The 26,519-nt window shown below is 36.1% G+C and overlaps 1 protein-coding gene and 1 long non-coding RNA gene across 2 annotated transcripts in view; one reads left to right on the top strand and one right to left on the bottom strand.

Moving 5' to 3' along the window:
• The window catches only part of npffr2a (neuropeptide FF receptor 2a), a 46,912-nt gene extending 26,569 nt beyond the window's left edge, over positions 1–20,343 (top strand). Inside the window, exons 3-4 of the mRNA XM_059338157.1 lie at positions 7,954–8,053; positions 16,486–20,343. Coding sequence (XP_059194140.1) covers positions 7,954–8,053; positions 16,486–17,338 — 953 coding nt within the window. The 3' untranslated portion in view covers positions 17,339–20,343. The remainder of the gene's footprint in view (positions 1–7,953; positions 8,054–16,485) is intronic.
• Positions 1–26,519, bottom strand: part of LOC131975463 (uncharacterized) — a 65,416-nt gene that overhangs the window by 10,609 nt on the left and 28,288 nt on the right. The gene's annotated exons all lie outside the window — the stretch shown is intronic.

Below are 26,519 nucleotides of genomic sequence, written 5' to 3'. Positions count from 1 at the left end.
GAGTATCGGTATCGAGTTGAACATTTTAGTATCATGACAACCCTACACAGCACCATGTGCAGCTTTCTGTCACTTTATCTGTGTGGCTGCAGCGACAGGAGCCTCTTGTTTGGCTCCTGAGTGCTCTGTTAAGACGAGACAACTAGCAATCTGCCATTGTCTCTCAAAGAAGGCTTTCATCTAATGCAGCATTAGGGTATTTACAGCACATAAGGCTTTAATGGACCATAATGTGGGTTTTGTCATCTGCTTCAATGCTTATTGGCCTTTGCAATGTGTTAACCATATAAAAGGCAGCATCACAACAAGGAGATGAAAGCAACAGCATCATCGGAAAGTGTTCTCCGTGTCACTTCAACAACAATCAATTTTCTGTAAGGATGCTGTGGATAATGGGACTGCATTATCACACTTGCATCACTACTGCAGCTTATTAAACAACACGTGAGCTGAACAGGGACACAGAACAATTAAGTCCCGCCCACACTGGAGGGGTAAACAGTTCATCTCTCCCCACTGACTTTGTGTTTGCTGAAGGTGCCTCCATGTCAACTCCATCTGTCCACATGCAGCAGGAAAGTGTTTGAAAGCCTCTGTGATGTGAAATGCATTACCAACAGGGTGAAGAACCCATAACTACGCTTATATAAGCTGATGAACTGTAAAACCTCAGCTTGTAAGAACATAAATATGGATACAGGTGGATGAAGATGCGAGGCTTCAGCAGGAAGAATGGAGAACTGTGTGATCCTGCAGTAACTACATTTTTTGTCAAAACTGACTTATAACTAAAAGTAAACTCCTTGATGTCTGTTTTATCTTGTGACAAAGTTTGAGATTTCAATTTTGCTTTATTTCAGAGAAATAATGATAGAAAAACCACAAAATCCAACTCAAAACCAAGCAGTTATAGCACTTACCATGCTCTGTTTTGGATATATATACTAATTTAAACAAAAAAATAATAGAAATTATAGGTTTATTTGAAAGGGAAATTATTATCTAGATAGTGATGAAGTGAAAAAGTGAGATAAAATCATATTAAGACTAAAATATAACATTTCTTTATGATATTAAGTCTAGAATACACAAATCTTTGAATAGAGTTGTTAAACACTTTTAAATACACTGATAACAAAATCAATTTGAAAATGTTTATTCACTGAAAATGCTGAAAGAAGACAACAACATTGTTGTTACTGCACTCTGTTTATCATTACTATTAGAACGTTTTACAGCAGTGCAGTAACTACTTTATTTTGTTTTTGGGGTCATAGTTAAAATAAATCATCATGATTTTTGAGCATAAAAATAACATCATCAATACATGTAGAAATAAATGTCATATCACTTATCAACATATAACCCATTTGGCTGGCCAGTTAAAATGTTAAAAAAAAAACTTTAAAGCAGTTTTTCTAAGTTTTACCTTTCGCGTAGTTACTGTTAGTTAGTTACTGTCAGTTAGACTTTGTAGGGCAGAATAGTCCGGCAGCTCAGGACCAGATTTGAGAAGAATGGGGACACGCCGGACATTTTTTCCACATGCTCTCTATCACCATAGGTTTAAATTTTTGGTAGGAGCCGGAGACGACAGCCATATAAAGTCTATGAGAACCAATATATCTTCCAAGCCACTTAGAAGGTCAATCTTGGTGTCAAAATCTACACTTTCTGTTTGGAAATTGTATATACAAGATCTGATATGAGATTAAAGCGTTCCCTTGATTTTTTGGGGAGCGTACATGGCAGCTAATCCAAACTCTCCTGTGAACATAGATTCCAAACATTTTCAACTCAGGATTCCCTGCTACAGCACTTGAAGAGAGTTGCCTACCAGTCTGGGTGAAAATGAACATATCTATTTAATTAAATAATCATCTAGTGATATTCTCAATAGCTTTGAATGATTCCTTGACCCAGAAAATGTATATTTTGACACCAATATTGACCTTTTTAACCCTTTGATGCACAACATATTGACCCCCCTTCTAATGCACAACATGGGTCAAAAATGGCTCGCATTCATTCCCTGTGTTAATAATGCTTGCTGTGTGTTTCTGTGCTCTTTCTTTTGATGATAACTTATTTTATGATTGCTAAGCTAACTACTAAGATAACTTCTTAACTAACTTCTTGGCTAGTAATTTCAGCAAGAAGCTTGCTACGCTAACTACTTAGCTAACATCTTGGCTAAGTAGTTAGCTTAGCAAGCTACTTAGCCAAGAAGTTAGCCAAGTAGTTAGCTTAGCAAGCTAGCTACTCCAAGAAGTTAGCTAAGTAGTTACTGAATACTGAATGATGAAAAATAATTTATTGCAAAGATATAGAACATAAAAACTCATACATATTGGGTCACTACAGACCCATGTTGTGCACCAAAGGGTTAAGTGGCTTGGAAGATGTATTTGTTCTCATAGACGTTAGGCCTATATGGCTACCATCTCCGATCCGCAATCTTGATGAAGACAAAATGTGGTGCTTTCGTCCAGTGTGTCCCTTTTATTCAGCTAAGCCTCCTGACTAGTATACATGTTGTCTGTGCAGAAAGTATTTTGTCTTGTGCTGTAAGTTAACCAAGGAAATCTTTGTCAGTTGGAATATTTTTCACCTGATAGATTGGTCCACAGGGGGGAAAAAATCTGTGTTTTCTGTAGATTAACTAAATCAGCCACAGTGCACTAAGCACACACTACCTGTAAGTGTTGTGTGTCCACTAAAGCGTTTTGAGAGACCTAACTGGCATCCCGATGACAGAAACAACAGGTGTTTGTCAGAGTATGACGCATTTCGCCCTGGGACCATTAGCTCCATTAGTTATTGGTCAGGTATAGTTATATAACAGCTGGATTGTTTTTCAGAATAAAGGTCCAAGCAATTTACAAGAACCCCTAATGAGGTGTGTCTGGTGTGTCTAGTAGTACTTAGGCTCTTGGAATAACAGCAGAGAGGAGTGTGTGATACACGACATGCAGCTGAAGATCTGCTCCAATCGATAATATTATCACATCTCCACTATTGCCCAGCAGTTTGGTCGAATGCCACTGGAGACATGTTAAATAAACTACAATGTATACAGAATAGAGCTGCCCGCACAATACTAAAGTGTGACTACAGGACAAATATTATCTCTATGCACAAGAAACTTAATTGGTTATTGGTCAAAGACAGACTATTGTACTCACTGTTTATCGTTATTAGAAATATATCTGTCCTAAAAGCACCTTTTATTTTGTTTAAAAACCTCACTTTTAGTGCAGAAAGTCATAAATATATGACCAGACATGCAGCTGTAGGAAACTTTACATTACCTAAAGCAAGATCTAACGGCATCAAGCACACGTTTCTGTATAGAGGTATGAAAGAATAGAATTAATTGCCTAAAAATATCTCACTACTAACATAAAGCAATTCAAAGTCTTAATAAAGCGGTATTTATCAAAATAAGAAAACATGGTATATTTATATGTATGTAGTATATTTCTATAGATATATATGTGTTATTATAATGTATATGCTGTAAGAATGAATGTATATACAATATATGTATTATGTGTTAATAGATTGTGAAATGATGTATACTAGGGCTGGGCGATATGGCCCTAAAAGAATATCACGATATTTCAGGCTATTTTTGCGATAACGATATTCTTAATGATATTACGAAATACTTAAAAAGATATAGAAAATATGTTTTTTTTTGTCTGTATAATTAAATAAAAATCTAAAATGTAGTGTGAAGTGCAAATCTCAACAGTTGCCAAATACAAAAAAAAATTACTCTTGACTCTTGAGTATGATCAAATAATAAAAATATCCATTTAGGGGTTTCGGGGGCATATTTTAATTACATTTTGTAAAGGAGAATAAAGGTTCTTGTATGTTTTATTTAAGGCATCTTATTTTGACAGACTTCTTGTAAGTTCTGTGGTGGATTCTGTTAACACACTGTGCTCTTATTTTGAAAGCTGCATGTGTTTAGCGACAGGGAGTAAGTAGCTTTTTGTGATTAAAACAACTTTAATTGTTAGCTAATATTAACGCCACTACATCAAGAAGTAGGAATGTTGCCAATATCATGATATGCATTTTTTTAACCATAAAAAAAAAAATACCGATATTATCATGAACGATACGATATGGCACACCCCTAATGTATACATATATATGTAGAAATGTGTGCAATATGGTTTAGTATGTGAATAATTTTTTTTTGTTTTGTTTTTCATTTTTAGAGTGTTTATGTTTTCAACTGTATATTTGATACTGTTGGACCCCAGGAAGAATAGTTGTGGCTTTGCTGCAGCTAATGGGGATCTTAATAATAAACTAAACTAAACTAATCTGCCAGAGCCTTAGGCTGTGGAAATAAGTGTTTTCTTCAGTCAATTACAAAGACATTTTTGCAGTGGCTGGCTTCATAAGTGGAGGTTTCAGTTTTTTAACCTTGTTAAAGAAATTTCTCTATCTTGTCACAGACACTCTTCAATTCAGACAGACCTCTGCCCTATTAAACACTATTCGAAAGAGACTCGACCTTTCCTCCAAATTGCAATTAGCTCTGATTGTTTGGGTTTGCCGACAATAACAGCTAGCCTCCAATCGATCTGTTGCATCCCTCTCTTTCTGTCTGTGACCTGTGCAGACATTGTATTCCAACATAATGCAAACACAAGGAACAAAGTGCTTCGTCCTGAAAACAAAAAAAGACTTAAATGTAACAATTACCTGAAATGTCAGCATCTTTTTTCACTATTAAGGTTATTTACACCTTAATAGTAAAAAAAGATGCTGACATTTCAGGTAATTGTTACCTTCCTCTCTTTTTTTGTTTTCAGGACGAAGCACTTCGTTCCTTTTGTTTGCATTAAGGTGTAAATAACCTTAATAGTAAAAAAAGATGCTGACATTTCAGGTAATTGTTAGATTGATCATCCCGTTATCTTGTACGGTTTCATCCGGCCCAACAGAGCAAAGATCAGTTAGTATTTGAAGGGAGCATGAAAAACAATCAAGTAGACTGAGCTGCACTCAGAGTTGAGCTTGATGCCAAAGCATCAGTATAATTTATAAACTTGATGAAATGCCAACACACACTTCAGACTAATCTATCTCATAAAACTCTCTCCACCTTTACGCCTCTCAGGGTCAGCTGTAATCTGATGGGGCATGCTTTGAAATGCCAGCAATGACCGGGGTTAAAGTTCAAATCACTTTAATTTAAATGCAGAGCGGTCGGGTGTGAAATCAGGACGATTTGAAGTAGTGCCGCAACGAGCTTCAGCATCATCACTCGCTCTATTGGAAAATTAGCAGCCAGGCGGGCACAAAGCAGTGTAGACAACCAAACAGCGAGTGATTATTAACTTAAAAGGAATTAATTGAAGGTATTGTTTTGGGACAGGTTTGTGCACATACTTAGGGGCCCATTTCCTAAACTATACAGTGAAAGACCTGTGCACTGACGGCTATTAATTTATATATTTTATGTTCAATGTGGTCTTGTAATGTCAGTGAATTGAAACCACTGGAAAATATTTGTTTTTAGTTAAAGGAAACCAAAAGGAGAACTTCCTTCCCAATCATTATTACTTGGCATCATATCCTTTCTGCTGCCCCCGCGACCCGGCCTCAGATAAGCGGAGGAAAATGGATGGATGGATAGATGGATGGATGGATGTATGTATGGCTGGATGGATGGATGATCCAGCAATATAGCATTTTACTGTCATAAAAGCTGTGAGATTTAAAAAAAAAAAAAAAAAAGGTCGAAGTCGAAGCAGCAGAGGCAGAGATATTCAGATTTGAAGGTATGGATTTAGCTCAGCGTTAGGTGATATTGAAATTCCCCGACTGCCAATATTGCTTTAATAAAAAACGACAATATTAAAAAGCAGGGGAGAGAGATGCACAGACCATTGGGGTTTGCATTAGTCGCTAGACACCAGTTTATTCCTGTGTGATTGTCTGGCAGATTAAATTGTCATCGGTAGGGCGGGGCGATATGGACCAAAAGTCATATCCCGATATATTTAGGCTGAATATCAATATACGATATATATCCCGATATTTTTATCCCAAAGTGAGAGCAAATGTTCAGTCAAAGTCAAACATGACATGTTATAAGTAGTTTTATTGAAACCGTTTATTTAAATGAACATTAATACTGCATAACAGGAGCACCTTTTTTTTTTATCAAAGCTCCATAAAGTTCACATTTTAATAAAAAAAAAAATCTTAAATAAAAATAGCCTATGAAATAAAATAGGCCAATGTTTTTCTGAAATAAATATATTTATATGAGAAAAGAATAACGAACATTACAAAATAACTAAATATGACAAACCCTAGTAAGGGCAGCATTTATATATAAAGAAAGGGTTTAAATTGAACTATATCGATATATGCAAAATGGTCTAATTCCATATCACATTTAAAGTGGTAAATGGACCTGCACTTATATAGCGCTTTTCTAGTTGCTTTTGCAACCACTCAAAGCTCTTTACACTACAGACTGCTCTCATTCACCCGTTCACACACATTCATACTGGTGGCAGAGGCTACCCTAATCCCACCTGCCACCATTGGGAATTCATTCACACATTCACACACCAATAAATGCAGCATCAGGATTCAGTATTTTGGGGTTCAGTATCTTGCTCAAGGATACTCCAACATGTAGGCTGCGACGGTCGGGGACGAACCACCAACCATCCGATCACTAGACGAACGCTCTACCAACTAAGCCACAGCCGCTCATCAATTTTCATATACATATATCGCATCAGGAAATATGTCAAATAAATAAATACATCCATTAAAAAGAGAGGGGGGTAGTGATATAGTGCAGCTATTCTCAACCTTGGGAGTCCTGACCCAAATTGGGGTCGCGAGATGATTTCTGGGGGTCGCCAAATCATTTTGGAAGTCAGCTCTGTCTCCACTGTGGTAAAGTGTTCGTGTGTTAATGTATTTTAGTCTTTTTGGTCATTTTATGTCTTTTTTGGGGGTCATTTTGTGTCTTTTTTGTCATTTTGTATCTTTTTTGGTCATTTTGTGTCTTTTTTTGGGTCATTTTGTGTCTTTTCTGGTCATGTTGTGTCTTTTTTGAGATCATTTTGTGGTCAATTTGTGTCTTTTTTGGTCAATTTGTGTCTTTTTGTGGTCATTTTTTGGTCATTTTGAGTCCTTTTTTGCTTAATTTTATCTAATTTTTTTGGTCATTTTGTGTCTTTTTTTTTTATAATTTTGTGTCATTTTGTGGTCAATTTGATACTTTTTTGGGTAATTTTGTGTCTTTTCTGACAAATCCCAAAGTATCAAGTTATTACTTTCCAAGGAGTCTCTGGCTTGAAGCTGACTGTTACACACTCAGGAGGTCAGAATGGACCTTTAAACTGATAGCAAAGGACTTAGATTAAAAGTAACAATAACATATAAAGAAATATATAAATGCACAGACAGAGAGATGTTCTAGTTGTTGTCTGCTTCATTATTTGTCCAAAATTCGTCGTATCAACTGAGTTTGTATGATTTGAACAGTGCGCATGAGACTCTGTTCAGTGAGACAACATGCATGTTAAATTGGGGGTTAGTTTGAGAACTACTGATATAGTGAATAGTGAATAAGGTATAAGGAAAGGGACCAGTGATAGTGAAGACTACGCTGCGTTTCAGAGGATGACAGTCTGAATATTTTGAGTCAGACACAGTAAGACACCGACACTGTCAGCATCTCTGCTGCTAACCGCCAGCAGCGACACTAAAATAGAGATTACTCCCCATCAAGAAAGACAGTTAAGATGTCGGAGCCATCGCTTCAGCTCCACTCCTCTCATGTGTTTGTGGCTGTGAATCTGTTCAAGGCGGGCTGGATTCAGACGTGAACTGCTGTTCTGTTGTAACGTGTTGTTTTAGCAGTAAATCAGCTGAATGCATGTCTCCTGCCAACAGGATGGCCTTTTGGAAGCCTGGTCTGCAAAATGAGCGGCATGGTTCAAGGGATCTCCGTGTCAGCATCCGTCTTCACTCTGGTGGCTATTGCTGTTGACAGGTACGCTGGCTGTGTTTCACTACTGCTGCTTCTACACACTGTATATGGGTGGTTGACGTGAACTCAAATTCAAAAGTGAAAAAAAGAATAATTCAAAAATATATGTCAAATGACATACAATTATATTCCCTTATATGTGAATAATTCAAAACTGAATGTGTCCATTTCTAATTCTTCATATATTTAGCATATTATTAACTTTTTGGTGTGGTAGTCCTAAAATGTGTCCACCGGTGCAACAAAATAAAGAATGTCATTATTTAATTCAGAGAATGTTGGACAGATAAGATAGATAAGCCCAAGGCATATTAGTTATGAATATTTTTTATCAATTTACATTATTTTCAATGATCAATCAATGTAAATTGATAAAAATATTCATATTCATTCATTAATACTTAAACTGCGTTGTACCAAAGGACTACCTTAAGACGACCAGTTCCAACACTGCACGGAAATAGTAATATTATGAAAATATTGAGACAGAACTGATCTTGTGTCCAGAGATGTCTTCTGTCCTTCCTGATTCTGGAAGGACCCCTCTCAGTAATGGGGTGGTCACATTAATGCCTGTTTTATATCTACATAATGGCGTTGCTCCAGGAGGACACCAGTTTTGCAGACAAAATGTAATGTGTCATAATAACTCTACATAGGGACCTTAACACTTATATCCTCTAGATTCATTAAGTAAACACTCGTATGACATGCATTCAAGTATTTTAATGTATTTAGATTCATTTTTCACTAAATTACAGTTGTTTTAAGATAAGTAATGCTACCTAGGACAGTTGCACCGGTGGACAAATGTCATGTTCAAAACAGAATATTTGCATAGTTGAAGAACGATATTCATTGTTTGCAGATGGATTAGATGTAGAAGAATGAACTGCATATTAAAACATTAATTTTATTGAAATATTATCAAATTTTTGTAATATTTGTCACTGGGAACACAAAAATTGAGCGTCACGTCAACCACCAATATGTATTACCCAGCACCTTTCACACTCCACTTGCATCACAAAAAAAATGCTTTGTGTGCAAAGGAAAATAAACACAAACAAACCTGCAAAATCCTATTTATGTGATAAAAATATACTAAACTCAAGGTTCATTGACTGCCTTTCGCCTGGAGCTTTTTGTACTTCGTAACCTTCTGCGAGTGGAAGATATGGGCAAAAGCTCCAGGACAAAACAGAATATGATTTGGCTGCCACACTAAATCATCCAAACAAATAGCCTTTTTGTTTATCACATATTTTTCACCTGCGGTGTTGAATTCTAAATGCTTCCTTACATTACTTCTTGGGAAAGTGGACGTGGCAGTTTGGTGTCATAATTATCTGCAGTTTTCTAAACTTTGCCTTCAAAAAAGACCAGACACAAGCTGCATTTTAGGAACATTTGCTGAAGTACAAAACATGGCTTTATGTGTTTGTACACAGAATTAATTATGGACCAAATAATAGATATTTCCCCCATGTTTTTTGAGGTAAGTGAGCCTTGAGTTCAGAATATTTCACCACTGATGTGTGTTCCCAGTGTCATAAGTGAACCTCCCAGCTCAACTCAACACAAGTTATGTTTTTTGATCTACATCGACTCACAGACAGACAGTCTGCATCAAAATACACATCTTTTACACTTCAATAATTCATGAAAAAACAGGGGAAATGGCCAATATCCCAATGTAAAGAAATCTTCAAAAACAAAATTAAGTCAGTTGATCCTTGGCCCCTTCTCATTTCCCACCAATTATGAAGACAAATGAGAAAGCTTGTACAGTGTTTTCATCTTTATCTGGTACTTGTCCTCTTTTGAACAATTAAGCTGAATTGCCTAATTTCTGCTCATGTAGAGATGACACCAGCTGGCCTTTAATCTTGCTTAATCACTTTATAAGCCATTGGTGGCTGCAGAATCTCACAGTGGGATATACACATCTACTGGAGTTATAACAGCGCTTATTTTTTAAGCGTTGCCTGGTCCTCACACACCAGACACGCAGTGACGTCACTCTGTCACCTCACATATCTATCAGCCACGTGACCAGAATCAGACCTGAATGAACGAGAAGATAAGAGATGACTAGATCTTAACTAATGCATCTATTCTAATGTGACTAGATCTTTACTACTGCATCTATTCTAATGTGACTAGATCTTCACTACTGCATCTATTCTAATGTGACTAGATCTTTACTAATGCATCCATTCTAATGTGACTAGATCTTTACTAATGCATCTATTCTAATGTGACTAGATCTTTACTACTGCATCTATTCTAATGTGACTAGATCTTTACTAATGCATCCATTCTAATGTGACTAGATCTTAACTACTGCATCCATTCTAATGTGACTAGATCTTTACTACTGCATCCATTCTAATGTGACTAGATCTTTACTACTGCATCCATTCTAATGTGACTAGATCTTTACTACTGCATCCATTCTAATGTGACTAGATCTTTACTACTGCATCCATTCTAATGTGACTAGATCTTTACTACTGCATCTATTCTAATGTGACTAGATCTTTACTAATGCATCCATTCTAATGTGACTAGATCTTTACTAATGCATCCATTCTAATGTGACTAGATCTTTACTACTGCATCTATTCTAATGTGACTAGATCTTTACTACTGCATCTATTCTAATGTGACTAGATCTTTACTACTGCATCCATTCTAATGTGACGTATTGATGTCATACTGCCAAAAGTCATATCCCGATATATTTAGGCTGAATATCGACATACGATATATATCCCGATATTTGTATTACAAAGCAAATGTTCAGTCAAAGTCAAAGCCATATATGACATGTCACAAGTAGTTTTATTGAAACCGTTTACTTTAGTGAACATAAATACCGTTTAACAGGAGTACCTTTTTTTTTTTTTTAAATCAAAGCTCCATAAAATGCACATTTAAATTAAAAAAAATGCCTATTAAGTAAAATAAGCCAATCTTTTTCTGAAAAAAGAAAAAAAATATGAGAAAAGAATAACAGACATTACAAAATAACCTAAAATGACAAACTCTAGTAGAGGGTCAAACACTATAAGGTTCTCCATGACCGTGGGAACCCTGCATCTCATAGTAATCCTCTAAATCCTTCCCCTCCTTCTGCCGGAAACTCTCTCCTCTCACATTCTGTATTCTATGTATTGTTATTTTATTATGTTAATCTGTTCTGTACACATATCTTACACTGTAAAAAATGTCTGCAGTTTTTACGGTGGAAAAACTGCTAAACCATGACAGTAAAAGACTTTCAGATTCAGTTTCAGTAACAAGGAAACCACTGTAAAATACACTGGCAATATACTGTAATATATATAATAGCCACCACTGTAATTTTTGCATTTATTTTTTGTAAAAATACTTTTTCTTACTGTTCTAAACACCATATACAAAAATATACTGTAACATTTAATGGTAAAATCTCTAATTTATGCGGCATTTATAAAGTATTTTCTGGTCAATTATATGGCAGAACAGCGCTTCTTTTGATGGAAAAACTTTTTATTTATACAGTAAAATATGGAATATAATGGCAATCTTAAATGTGAAATCAACAATGCTAATATAATTTTACTGTAATATTACAAAAAGTTGCACCGTAAAATTCTGGCAACCACAGCTGCCGTTTTTTATCGTAAAAACTTTTCTTTTTTTTACAGTGTATGCATGTTTGTCCATCCTAAAAGGTGGATCCCTGCTCAGTTTTCCCCATTAAAAAGGTTTTCCCCCTTATCCAAAAGGTCACACCGTATGCTGTGCAGACTCTAAAAGCCCTCTGAAACACATTGTGATTTTGAGCTATCTCAATACAATTAAGCTGAATTGAAACCTCTCCATTTCCTCCATTTCTAAACATCAACGCTAACACCAACTAAAGTAATTGAGAAATCGATCTTCTGGGCGTCTCTGCCTGCATGAGCTCTCAAACCAACAATCACCAGCTTCTCTCTCAGTGAGAGCTCCAGTCGATCCGCCTCCAGCTCAACATGATAGTTACCACTATTGTCTCAGTGTCATTATTTTCCATCCATCCATCCCCCTGGATTGTTCTGAACTGATCTGTTGCCAGAAAAGCGACAAATCCGGATTGAAATCAGGTCTTTAATTCCCCTCAGTGTCTCAGCTTGTTTGTGTACATCAGACAGCTGCATTCTTCACAGTAACGTCCTCCATAATTACACTTTCTGCAGATTTGGGGACGCTTTTGTACGTAGATTACTAGGTTACCCTGAAATTAGCATTAGAACTGTCAGACCCATATTTACCTACACTGACATGGTAGAGTAAGTCAATATTAAGATGTCTAGGATAGTGGTTAAAATGGCAAATGGCAGAACCCTTTTTAACCCTATAAAGCCTGAACCATGAAACAATTGCCAGAAAATTCTATTTATGTTTATTGAACCTGCTAACCAAAAAAACAAAAACAAAAAAATCAATATCAATTTGCATGTATGAATTCTAATTTGCATCATATTTGATACACCAGGTCTTTTTCGTGCAACCTTAAAATATTTTTAACCAATTAAACTTTGACTTTCCTTTCAAAATTTTTCTCAAACATACAAAATATTTTTTTTCAAAATAACACAACATCATACATCTGCTGATATGAAGTTTTCATGCCGCAATGATGGATCCACCAGTGGAACCTGCAAATTATTTGGGCTACATCTGGTGTTTATATAATTTTTTCTTCAACACATGTATACATCAGGTTTTTCAAGAAAAAAACAAAGTCACACTGATGATTTAGAGGTCTCAAAAACGTGTGTATCAAATATGATACACTTGGCTTTATAGGGTTAAGGCTTCAGCAGTCAAGGTTTTCCTTCTATTATAAGGCTTAGGCTCAGCATCCAAGCTGATTTTGGCACCACCTAAGCCCAATTAACCCATTTAGGCCTAAAACGCCTGGAAAAAATGCCTGTAAAACCTCTGGGCGATTTTAAAATAAGCCCCTAAAACCTGAAGTTTTTCTGTAAAATTCAACAGAAGTGTCAACTCTTCCTACTAAATAATAGATTTTTCAGCCTCTGTAGCAGATAGAAATGAAATTCAAAAAGTATTTGAGAGCTTATAGCTGTTATATCTGAGCTCCCTCCGCTATAGTCGTCTTCCTCCATGATTTCAGTTCTGGAAAAGTCCCATGATGCATTGCGACACTCCCACATGTATTCTCTTTTTGTGTCTTTTTGTGTCTTTTTTTGTCATTTTGTGTCTTTTTTTCTAGTCATTTTGTGTCTTTTTTTTAGTAATTTTGTGTCTTTTTTTTAGTAATTTTGTGTCTTTTTTTTTGTCTTTTTGTGTCTTTTTTTAGTCATTTTGTGTCCTTTTTTAGTCTTTTTGTGTCTTCTTTTGGTCATTTTGTGTCTTTTTGTCATTTTGTGTTTTTTTTTAAAATAATTTTGTGTCCTTTTGTGTTTCTTTTTGGTCATTTTGTGTCTTTTTTAGTCATTTTGTGTCTTTTTTTTGCGGCACTTCCACATGTATTCTGATGCATTTCATTGGCCAAGACACCGAAAATAGGTGGAAAAAACTACAAATACTACAAAACAACGTATCCGCTTTCCCGGCTTTAATGGTAGAAATGCGGTAATGCTTTCCAGGCTTAAATGGGTTAATGTTAAATCAAATAATTAAATGACTTTTCCCAGATCTGGAGGTTGTAGTTGGTCCCCAGTGGACTTCTTTCTCAAGTTTTTGGATTATTCTGTGTTGTTTATTGAGCTCTAGCTTTCCAACTTTCTGTACACTCATATGGTAATAATGCTGGTCTAAAATGAAGTGACATTGCATATTCCTTTTAAGGCTGGGCGATATTGCCCTAAAAGAATATCACCATATTGAAGGCTATTTTTGCGATAACGATATTCTTGACGATATTAGGAAATATTTAAAAATATATAGAAAACATGATTTTTCTTTTAGTCTGTATAAATAATTAAAAATCTAAAATGTAGTTTGAAGTGCAAATCTCAACAGTTGCCAAATACAAAAAAAATTACTCTTGACTCTTGAGTATGAGAAGATAATAAAAATAACCATTTAAGGGTTCCGGGGGGTATGTTTTTTATTTAAGGCATCTTATTTTGACAGTCTTCTTGTAAATTCTGTGGTGGATTCTCTTAACACACCATGCTCTTATTTTGAAAGCTGCATGTATCTAGCGACAGGTAGTAAGTAGCTTTTTGTGATTATAACAACTTTAACCACTATATCAAAAAGTAGGAACGTTGCCAATATCATGATATGCATTTTTTTAACCCTAAAAAAAATATACAGATATTATCATGAACGATACGATATGGGACACCCCTAATTCCTTTAATTGAAAAACATTGTTTTTCAAAATTTTCATTGGGGGCCACCCGCCCAACATGTAGAATTAAGTCTTCCACAAAAAAAAAAGAAAAGAAAAAGTAAAAGCTGGCAATGGCCTTTCAAAAAAGATCGGCCAAAAGGTCACTAATGCAGTTCCACACTCATGGATATAAAGGATAAAAGGGATAAAGGATATAAAAGGAGGAGAGGTCACCCGACACTCTCACTTCATTTTGAGGTTGCCAAACTCAGACAAAGTGCTGCTGGACTGTCACAACCTGCATGAACACACTGCTGTTGTTCATAACAATGGAAATATACAGAGAGAAACCTGTATCTGCTAATTCATCAATATCTAAATGTACAGTCGACATCTGTGGTACTTTAAAAGAATATTTGTATGATTGTCATGAAGGCAGTCCAAGTTCTGTCTGTGAAGATAAATAAGGAGATACTTTATTAAACTAAATATATTTCACTTTTATATGAATGAACAATATAACCATAATGAGGCACAATTCATTGTTTTGTACTAAAATAATATTTTTGAATATATTTTTGATTCACAAATTCATTACTGTAATGTGTCCAGATAAAAATGTCATGGGTTTCCCCACACTTATATACATTATTTAATAAACTTTATAAAAATAAATATACTTTTGTTTAAAAATGTATAATTTAACAAAATATAATCAAATATAATGGTTTTTAGAAATGTATAAAGAAAATTGATGAGAAAAAATGGTTAAATGTTACGGTAATGATAGAATTGTTTGCATTAAAAAATTGTATATTTTAATAAAAATACATTTTGGTGATACCAGCTACCCTTGAGCACATTTAAGTGCATGCCAAAGAAAAAAACAAAACCCTTTCGCTGTTTTTTTAATTTAAAAATGTGTTACGGTAATGAATTTTGCTCACAGTGTCTCTAAAAATGTCAGAAAATACCTTACATTTTAAAAAATTTATTATAAATTCATATTAAACAGTGACTTTAGATTGTATGTTATAAAGGGTCAAAGAAAATATGTATTCAATAATCTTGGAGTTTTGCTATGAGCTGTACCATGTTCATGAGAATCACCCATTTAGGGTCTTTTTTTTTTTATATTTATTTAATTTTTTCCCCACAAAAAGCACTTACACAACAAAACACAGAAAAAGGGAAAAACAAACAAACAGCACAGCACGCAGACAAGGAATACAACAAAATAAATAAAAAATAAGAGATAAAAATACGAATAAAAAAATAAAATAAAATGAAAAATAATAAGTTACCACTGTGTTAGCTATACATCTCTCTTAACCCATTTAGGGTTTTTAAAAACATTTGTGCTCAGAAAGCGGTGCAGTTGAAAGAAAAATGACACAGGACAAGATGTTCCAAGAGCTAATTATCAACAGTTAGTGTTCCTCTGTGGTCTGCTGAAAAACACCAAGACAACCTTTGTGCCGAGTTTGAAGTGGATATTATGTTCCTTTAGGTAAAAGAGCCGGTACAGTCGTGGATCACAATGACAGTAATAAGGGGAGTTGTGTTAATTATGCCCCTATTGTTTTGAAATGGGTCTGTTTGACAAATTACAGCACACGGCAAGAAAAACAGAATTCAGTACAAAAAGTGACATGAGTGTTATTTATTGAACACTGAACATAAATTCACCAAAGAGAGAAAGCAGCAGTCATACGGGTTATGAAATTCTAAAGGTCTTTACACGCCGGGGAAGTTTTGTTTTCATGCAATTAATAATCACGTCAATACATTTTTTATTGTTTTTACTGTTTGGCACACACACAACTGGATGTCACGTTGCGAACAAGTAACATTATTATATAATGTTGTTTTCTGAGCATTCGCACAAAGAAATAAAGGCATCAACCAATCAGCCCCCCATGTGACTAGAGCCTGGATTTGTCCCTTTATAAAGTCCAGTAACAATACAATGTGGTGACATTTAAGTGAATGTTCTGTGCTGTCACTCAGCCTTTTGTGGAAAACATATTTTTATAAATCAGGTTATACGCAAGCATCTTCCTGATCCGTCTTTTTTTTTTTTTTTCCCTCACAGATTCAGATGCATCGTCTACCCATTCAAGCAAAAGCTGACCATATCCACGGCCACCTTGATAATAGTCATTATCTGGGTTCTGGCCATTTCCATTATGTGTCCCTCTGGGGTGATGCTACAAGTGACCAAGGAGCAATCCATCCGGGTCTTACTGGGCTACGATAACAAAACCAGTCCCTTTTATTGGTGCAGGGAGAACTGGCCCAACCAGGAGATGAGGAAGATTTACACCACCGTCCTCTTTGCTAATATCTACCTTGCTCCGCTTTCCCTCATCGTCATCATGTACGCCCGGATCGGCATTACGCTTTTTAAGACGGCGGTTCCGACGGGAGGAAAGCCGGGCCACGACAACCGCCACACGGTGTCAAAGAAAAAGCAACGGGTGATTAAAATGCTCCTAATAGTGGCGCTGCTCTTCATCCTGTCCTGGCTGCCTCTGTGGACCCTCATGATGCTGAGCGACTACGCCAGCCTGACGGAGCAGCAGTACAGAATCATCAACATTTACATTTACCCCTTCGCCCACTGGCTGGCCTTCTTCAACAGCAGCGTCAACCCCATCATCTACGGTTTCTTCAATGAGAATTTCCGCAGAGGATTTCAAGCCGTGTTCAAGTTCAGCCTGTGCACGGCGGACGGGCAGCGGAGGAAAACCTACTCGCACAGGCTGCAGGGGAACTCTGTGCTCCCAGCTAATCAGGCACAAACGTCCCTGGAGCCCATTTCTCTCAACAGCCTCGATAAGAACACTTCCAGGCGTGTCAACCATGTCACTGAGCAGGACTTGGTTATGGAGGACCTGGAGAAGGCATCCTGCAGCAGCGGGGGTGTGACTGCAGTGTCAATTTGAGGAGACAGACATTCTTCAAGGTGATAAGCAAAGGTTTTCCAACAAACTTCCCATTATCTTTCAAATGCAATTCCTCCGCTGAGTGAAAATAAACGGCAGCAAGGCTGTTTTTTTTCAAGCTGAGGTTTAGAGGCAATCTGTCTAAGGCAATTTGATTAAATAAAAAAAGAAAAGCAAATGAAAAATAAGACATACAAAGCAGTCATTTATTTCTCCGACTATCCTGCAGCAAGCTACCTCACAGTGTTGCTCCTGAAATAAATATATGTCTAAAATTACCAATTTCAAAAAGAGAACTCTTGGTTAATTAGTTAACCTTTCCTTATCACCTTTTAGCCACACAATGTATGTTGCACATATTGTGCCATGTTTGAAATGGAAGCAGGTTGTGCTGTTGCAACTGTAGTTATCAACAAAAGGGGAAACAGAACATGATGGAGGATGAGTTGATGCTGCATTGATAACAAGCTTCTGTCCTGCCAACATGGTCTCACAGAAATCCGTGAAATACCCACGGATTTCGCTTAACTCAAAATCCGTGAAATAGCCACGGATTCGCTCAAATTTCCGTGAAACTGACACGGATTTCGCTACAATGCAAGTTAATGACATAGTCATATCCCGTGGCTATTCCAACATACAAAGTGATTATGTACATTCACTGAGTGAATATTTAGAAAATAAAACATATATTTCTCGCTACAAATGTGATCAAAATCCATTTTTATGCAGAAACTAAGTCAAAATATTGATTTTTCACTAAAAATGAGAGAACTGTCCGCCATGTTTTTTTTTTCTGACCGCTGGGACCTTGAAAGTCACGTGACTTGGAACAAACCAATAGCCACGGGATATGACTGTCATTAACTTGCATTGTAGCGAAATCCCTGTCAGTTTCACGGAAATTTGAGCGAATCCGTGGCTATTTCACGGATTTCTGTGAGACCAGGTTGGTCCTGCTCCATGACAGACCTTATAAAACATGTATGTATAAATGTATAAAGGTGCATCGAACACAATGTACCGCGATGTTTGCAGAGCAGATTCAGAAGTAAAGTCACTCGGAAGAAAAATATTAAAATTTAAAGACATTGTAGGTGGCACATTAGATGACGACTATCCTGCATTTGTGTATCATTTATTCATATTGAGAGTCGAAGCACTTGGAGAGGAGAACCTCTGGCCTGTGAAGCTGCTCTACAAGCTTTTAAACAACATTATATTTGTCAAAGGGCTCCAACATCTAATTCTTCACATCTACACAAGCTGAAGTTCAGGGATCTGTGACGTCGCTCATACAGCACAATGGCTTTTTACATAACTGTATTTAAAATTCAGAACTCCACAGAGGGATGGTGAACTTTAGCAACAGCTGAAGGCGTTTGTCCTTGTTGATCATTGTGACAGCAGCACGTCTGACACACTCCAGAGAACGAGCCCACTTAAATCTCAACCATGTTTTTTTAACTCAATAATTAAAATCAACCCTTGAATAGACACTCGGTTTTAAATGGCTTGTTGTTTTTCCAAGGTTCTAATATTGCTTATATAGCTGCAGCCATCATCATTCACGCTTGTATTTCTTTAAAGTCAAGTCAAGTCAAAGTTTATTTATAGAGCACAATTAAAAACAGTTGACCAAAGTGCTGTAAAGTTATTGAAATACAATAAAAAATCACACATAAAATATAGTTATAAATAAAAAACAATGAAAATAAAATACTAAAAACAGTAAAACAATAAAATAGTAATAACAACTCAATCTAAAAACAGAGTTAGAGTTAAAGAAGAAAATAAAAGAGTAAAAAAAGTAAAAAATGAGAATAGGTTTTTAATAATGTTTTAAAGTGCTCAACAGGGTTACAAAACAAACTACAATTAAAGTGAAAATGTCCTTCGTTTTCATCTTTGTCAACTTTTTTCATACGTAAACCTTTTTGGTTGATCATCATCATTGATTCATCTATCTGGTTTTATGATTTAATAAACTTATTGGGGCTGAGATGGATCAGACAAAGGAAATAAAGGAAACATTTATTGTGACTTTTTTGAATCTGGTACCCAACAAATACCCCATTACAAAAAACTAAAACTAATAAAAACTAAACTAAAACGAAGCATTTACAAAAACTAAAAACTAAACTAAAACTAGCAAACTCACTCTAAAAACTAATTAAAACAAAATGGATTTGAAAACAAAAAATCACAATGAAATTAAAACTAAAACTAATGAATAATCCAAAACTATTATAACTTTGGTTCCTACATGAGCAGTGGGAATAAATCAGTTTCCTCTATTGCAAAGTTTAAGCCAAATGTACACAGTATAAGGCTGAGAAGTGAAGATTATAAGGACATACTTTATTAAACTAAATATATTTCACTTTTATATGAATGAACAATATATCCATAATGAGGCACAATTCATTGTTTTGTGTTAAAATAATATTTTCTATATTTTTAAACATATTTTTGATTCACAAATTCATTACTGTAATGCGTCCAGATAAAAATGTCATGTTTCCCCACACTTATATACAATAAATATTTAATAAACTTTATAAAAATATATATACATTTGTTTAAAAATGTATGATTTAACAAATATAATTTATTGATGATAAAAAATGGTTATATGTTACGGTAATGATAGAATTGTTTGCATTAAAATATGTGTATATTTAAATAAAATACATGTTGGTGATACCAGCCACCCTTGAGCATATTAAGTGCTTGACAAAGAAAATAAATATTGTTTTTTTTATTTAAAAATGTGTTACCGTAATGAATTTTGTTGCTCACAGTGTCTCTAAAAATGTTAAAAATACCTTAAAATGTTTAAAATAGATTATATTTCCATATTAAACAGTGACTTTAGATTGTATATGTTATAAAGGGTCAAAGAAAATATGTATTCAATGCTCTTGGATTATTGCCGTGAGCTGCACCATGTTCATGAGAATCACCCGGCACACTGACTGGTCTGACTGGTCTGACTGGTCTGACTGGTCTGACTGGTCTGACTGGTCAAGACCAATAAATAGAGTTACAGTAGTCGAGGCGTGATGTGATGAATGTGTGGATGACTCGCTCAAAATCATTAGTGGGGAGATAAACCTTTACTTTTGACAGTAGTTGTAGCTGGAAGAAGCTAGTTTTGACTGTCGAGCTTATCTGTTTAGTAAACTTGAAGTCAGTGTCCAGAATAAAACCAATCACAACCGTATTTGGCAGAACTCAGCTCAGGGTCAGGGTCTGAAGGAGGTGCTGAACAGGCTACATCTGGTGAGTCAGGGCGTTTTCTCACCTATGTCGTTTGGTCTGGACCAAGGTTATTATAGTTAACGAAAACTAACAAAATAACGAAAACTGTCAACTTTTTTTCATATATAATTCAGTTTTTCTATTTCAACATGCAGGAACACATGGTAAATATGTTTACTGAGACTGGGATGTCTACACTCCAACCAAAATACAAAACACCCCGAACTGTAAGAGTTAATAACCTTATTGGGGCTGAGATGGAGAAACCAAAGGAAATGAAGGCACATACCCCATTACAAAAAAACTAAAACTAACACTAAAACTAATAAAAACTAAACTAAAACTAAGCATTTTCAAAAAATAAAAACTAAACTAAAACTAGCAAACTCACTCTAAAAACTAACTAAAACTAACTGAATTTGAAAACAAAATTCACAACGAAATTAAAACTAAAACTAATGAAAAATCCAAAACTATTATAACCTTGGTCTGGACTTTAGTTTGATCCAAACCTAAATTCCAGGTGTGAAAACACCAAAGGACCAAAGTTTGGTCCGACCAAAAGAGGTGGTCTCGGTCCGGACCAAACCAAACAAGGTCTGAACCTTTTGCAGTGTGAAAACAACTTTTTTTATAGTTCGGACCTTTGTATCAATGACAGGAAGCTTTTTTCTTCTTCCGCTCTCTAATTACGGTACAGGAAAAGACTTTGCCATAACTGGCAGGATTGTGACCAACAGGACCAAATGTATACAATGTAACAGAACAAGGACCTTGGTTCAGACTTTCAGGTGTGAAAACGCCCTCAGACTCATATTTCAGGCCGCCTGATGATTTCTTCCGAATGAGTAATACACTGGAAGTTATGCCCAGGAGGAGTGTTTTCTAAGCCTAACCCTGTTTTTATTCCTAACCTTAAGGAATTGGTTTTGGTTCCTAAACCAAAGGGAACCTTAGAGAATCAACAGGTTTTAATACAAACTTTGTTTGTGATGTAGCCTACGAAAGCTGTTATTGCATCTTAACAATGAGTTGCAGTCATGAGTCAGCAATGTGTAAAAGTCACATTTCAAAGGATTAGATCAGATCAGAAGTACTTAATTCTTATTAATTCCTGGAGGGGGATTACTTCCATTACAGAGACTCCAGTGCAAATATTTAAATGAATATCATATGAATCGAATACAAACTTTTTTAATAATTCATAGACCAATTAATGAAAATACATTGCCTATTCAGAAAGTTTAATTTCATTCTTTACACAGTAAACTTGTGATAAAATGTCACAAGAGCCAAGGTTTCTCTGTGGGTTTTATTTTTTCAGTCTTTCTAAAAGTTGAAACTTGTCCCTGTGGCTTCCGGTCCATATTATGGAACAAAGTGGCATCTGGCAAGTAAATTTGAACATCTTGCCATTTTAACAACTGTTACTCATTAGCATTCAACTACAGCACCTGATGCTTTCACAGCATGCCAATGGCTAAACCGGATTATACTGATTTAATGAGTTAATCATGCATTGGTATAATTACTGAAATGCTGGAGACCATTGGCAGCTCACACACCAGTTGCTGCTGGTGTTTCTGGAAATAAAAGCCACATATTTACACTTCTTCTGACGAAGTGTGTTTGGTTTTCTGAAAATGTAAGATGCAGTATACAGGCTGCTAGGAGCTGCTGATGGTCTTGTCATTGGATTTCTTTGCGTATGGTAATTAAACGAAGTTCTAACAATTAATGTGCTAAGGATGTGTTGGTGTTAAAACACTTGAACCTTTCATTATAAAGCTGTTACTTGAAATACAGTTAGTTTTTTCTCAGCCAGTTGAAATACTTTATACCGTTTAAATTATGGTTTTATTTTATGACAGAATAGACTTTTATTAAGCTGGAAACCTGACTGAATTGACACACAAATGGAAAGGGCCAATTATGCAGATGATACACATATTAACACCAACAACTTTTATTATTTTATCTGCCAAGCAGGTTATGATTTTGCTGTGTTTTTTTCTGTTTGCCAGCAGGACAATCAATGGCTCAATTGATTTTTCTTTCTTTGCTCTTCGTTGATAAGCATACTCAAAACCATTTTGTACTCTGAGAATAAATAACAAAATGCAACAACAAAAAATTTGATTATGACTGGAAATGGGGTCATCAGAGGAGCACATTAATGCACAACCAGCCTTGACAGAGGTCTGCTCACTCCAACAGCTATTTCTTTAAATGGTAAATGGATCTGCACTTATATATCACTTTTCTAGTCGCTTTGCAACCACTCAAAGCGCTTCACACTACAGACTGCACTCATTTACCCGTTCACACACACATTCATACTGGTGGCAGAGGCTACCTTAAACGGTCCCACCTGCCACCATTGGGAATTCACTCTCACACCGATGAACGCAGCATCGGGAGCAATTTGGGGTTCAGTATCTTGCTGAAGACGTGTAGGCTGCCATGGTCAGGGCTCGAACCACCAACCCTCCGGTCGGTGGGCAACCCGCTCTACCAACTGAGCCACAGCCGCCCAGGCTTGAAATCCCTTTTTGTGCAGACTCTGATTATGATTGTATGTGAGTCATCTACTTACGAGTCCCATTTCTATCCAGGCTTTTATTCTGAATTCTGCTCTGTAAACATGTACATAAAAAGGTGTAATGATGCTGAATTGAATATTATTTATTCATGAATATCTCAAGAGCCTGTTAAGAATGTGCCATGTAAATCTCAGATAACAAAGTGTTTTGCCGTTTATTTTTTATCTCTCTATGAACCGTCTTGTGCAGTAACTGGGAACAGTGGGCCGAAACATGAATTGTCTACTGTAAGTATATTTTACTGTGTCTAAAGCTTAGGTTACAAGTGATAATGTGAATCTGTCTGAGTGAACTTTTAGGAAACTTCTTGCAGGGGTAGTGTACTAAACAAGCTTTGGTTCAAAGGCGTTTTACTAAATTTAAATCTCTGTTGGTGGTGTCTGTTCAATTCTTGGAGGGGCCCATTTTTAAAACTTGTATAGGAAATATGTAAAAACTGTATAAAAAAACATTGAATAATCAGTAACAGCATCTGCTAATTTCTTAAACCATGCATTAATAAAATACAATAATTATAATGATTACAAAAAGCTACAAGAGAAATTGTGCAATCTCAGGTGGCCATACTGGAGGTCCTAGTAGCTCGTCTAACTGGCAGTTTGGGCCAAACTCTCTGCAACTTGTTGTGACTTGTTGTGCATATAAACATCGTGCATGAGCAGATGAAAAAATGCATTTCAACATTCAGATATAAAGGTACGAGAAGAAGCAACAAGATGTTTTTATAGCTTAAACCTGAGGAGGAAATGGCCTCAGAAGGTTTAATTTCATCTTAAGTTGTGGTGGAGCCTGGCCAGATATGTGACAGACACTTTGTGTGCTTCAGCTGATTTAATATCAGTTTTGAGTTCACTAGTTTACCGAGTCGTAAATCAGTGCCAAGGCAGATGGAAAATCGGAAATGTGTGTTGACGGTAGCAGTGCGATAATGATGCACATTTTACTGACACAAAGTGACAGATTGATTTATACTACTGAGCCTGCAAAACAATGCAGCCTTTTCTGAATACTGACAATAGACCATACCCGTATATTTGTTCACAGATATCTCGCAAAACTCCTTTTTAACCCTTGTGCCTTCCTCTGGCATTTTTGTACATTTTCCTCGTCTTTTTTTTTTTTTCATTTGTTGATCATTTTGGCTGTGTTTCAGCTTGAGGCATGACTTTTTGCAGGAACCAAACATTAAATCATTTTCAGAATTTTAACCCTTTATATGCCAGTTTATATATTTGGAAGAAATTTTGGAAAACTTCAAAGATATAAACTGGCATATAAAGAGTTAAAACTCTTTAAATGATTGAGTGTTTGGTAGTTCTGAACAAGTCTGAAGTTGTTTAAGAGATTTATGAAAAAAAAATCTGAAAAAAATATTGATGTATGGTGATTTTATAGCAGTTTTAGTGTGTGTGGCCGTTTCTGGCCATGAGGGTCACCAGAGGGTAGTACATTTGAGGGAGGCATAAGGGTCAAAGTTTAGCAATGTTCCCACATAAACGGTGGGAACAAATCAGTTTCCTCTATTGCAAAGTTTAAGCCAAATGTACACAGTATAAGGCTGCATTGCATGTTGAGCTACGCTCCATTTCAATGTCCACGGGAGACATTTCCAAAGTGCAACGTCTGCTGTTAATTTCTGCTTTTTAAATTGTCAGCAGCTCATTAAGTTGATGCTTTTGGGCTGTACTTGAGTACGACTTCTGTAATTTTCTGTGATCACTTATTTTAAATGTCAATAAAGCTGGTCTCGCAGCACAGCTGCTCTCATTTACATAATTTGGTTAATTTTTTGTGATTAGAAAATAATGTTTTTATCTGCAGCTCAGCAGCTTTGTACTGACTGCTGCTCAACATTGTGATTAGTTGTGAAATGTCGTACTTGTTCCATTATCCATCAACGGAAAAAGTAATGTAAATGAGAACAACTATATAGTAAATCCAGTTGCAATATAACACAATATATGTGATCACAGAGAGCAGGAAGGGACCAAACAGAGGTCCAGGACCTCTCTGGGCTGCACAATACATCAAAAGTTTATGGAACCAGGCAATATCCAAATTGCTGTTAAAACAAAAAAAGTGTCAAATTCAATTCTGAATGAAGTATCAGGGTGCTGCAGAGACATCCCAGCATACAAACTGTATTCTATAAAACTATGAAAAGAATCTTGATTAAAACAATCACACTATGTTAATTACCCTCAACATTGTGAATCACATCACAACTGCTATAGTCAAAATTGCAATTCTATTTTTTTTTTCCAAATTGTGCTACTACAAACACAAAAAACAAACTGTACTGTGCATGTGTGAAGCCAGAAAAGACTGAAATGTATCTTTAGCCAGTACATTGAGAAGCTGCAGCTGTGATGGAGCAGCCGGATGCTGTGTACACTGGCTGTTAGTCTGCTTTGTGTGAGGCTTGAAAGGTTAGAAGTGAAGTAGAGTCGGATCAACTGAACTGTGCAGTGCTTTAACAGCAGATTTTATTTGAGTTGCTGAGATCACTACTAGTGCTGCTACCGGTGAAAGAAAAAACATACGCAGACACCCTTTATCCTGACAAGTTGTCCACTAACATCATCCTCCTGTACATTCTACACCGAGTATGTCAAAAACAACTTAGGGAGGCTTTTTCCAAACGGCTGCAGGCGTCAGACACTTTAACCTATGTGTCACTTAGTGAGACATGAGACTTGCTGAGGTCAAATACTGTCATATGAGACCCATCAGTCACGAGTCAGGTTATACATTTTAAGACGTAGAAGTTGGTCTCAATTAGTGGTCGACCGATACGGGTTTTTTAAGGCCGATACCGATTATTTTGACATCAGTCTTAACCGATACTACCGATTTTTTTGGGTCGATTCTTGAAGCCGATATTGCCTTTTGTCCCTCCATTTACATTATAGAAATGACACGATAAAAAATGTCACACAAGTTTCAATTTAAACAAAAAAAAAGAAACATTTATTAACAAAACAAACAAAACATATTAACAGCCTACAACAGCAAACAATGTGTATGTTGTTCTAGGCCTGGAGGTGGTGGCGCCTCAGATGATCCACATATTTGATGTGTTTTTCTTTTTTCCGGTATCAGCAACAGCTCACCAGAGAATGGCAGATGTTGCACCAAGCCTTGCCTGCTGTTGGCTCAGTGAAATGGGCTAACTGACCGCACGTATCGGCCGATGCCGATACAAGTAAAAAACGCAAATATCGGCCAATATAGATCGGTCTGCTCTCTAGTCTGACAATAGACCATACCCGTATATTTGTTCACAGATATGTAGCAAAACTCCTGTTTAACCC

This window comes from Centropristis striata, chromosome 7, assembly GCF_030273125.1.
Source record: "Centropristis striata isolate RG_2023a ecotype Rhode Island chromosome 7, C.striata_1.0, whole genome shotgun sequence".
Classification (NCBI taxonomy): Eukaryota; Metazoa; Chordata; class Actinopteri; order Perciformes; family Serranidae; genus Centropristis; species Centropristis striata.
Note: the sequence above shows the minus strand (reverse complement) of the source record. Positions and strands in the feature narration are given on the sequence as shown.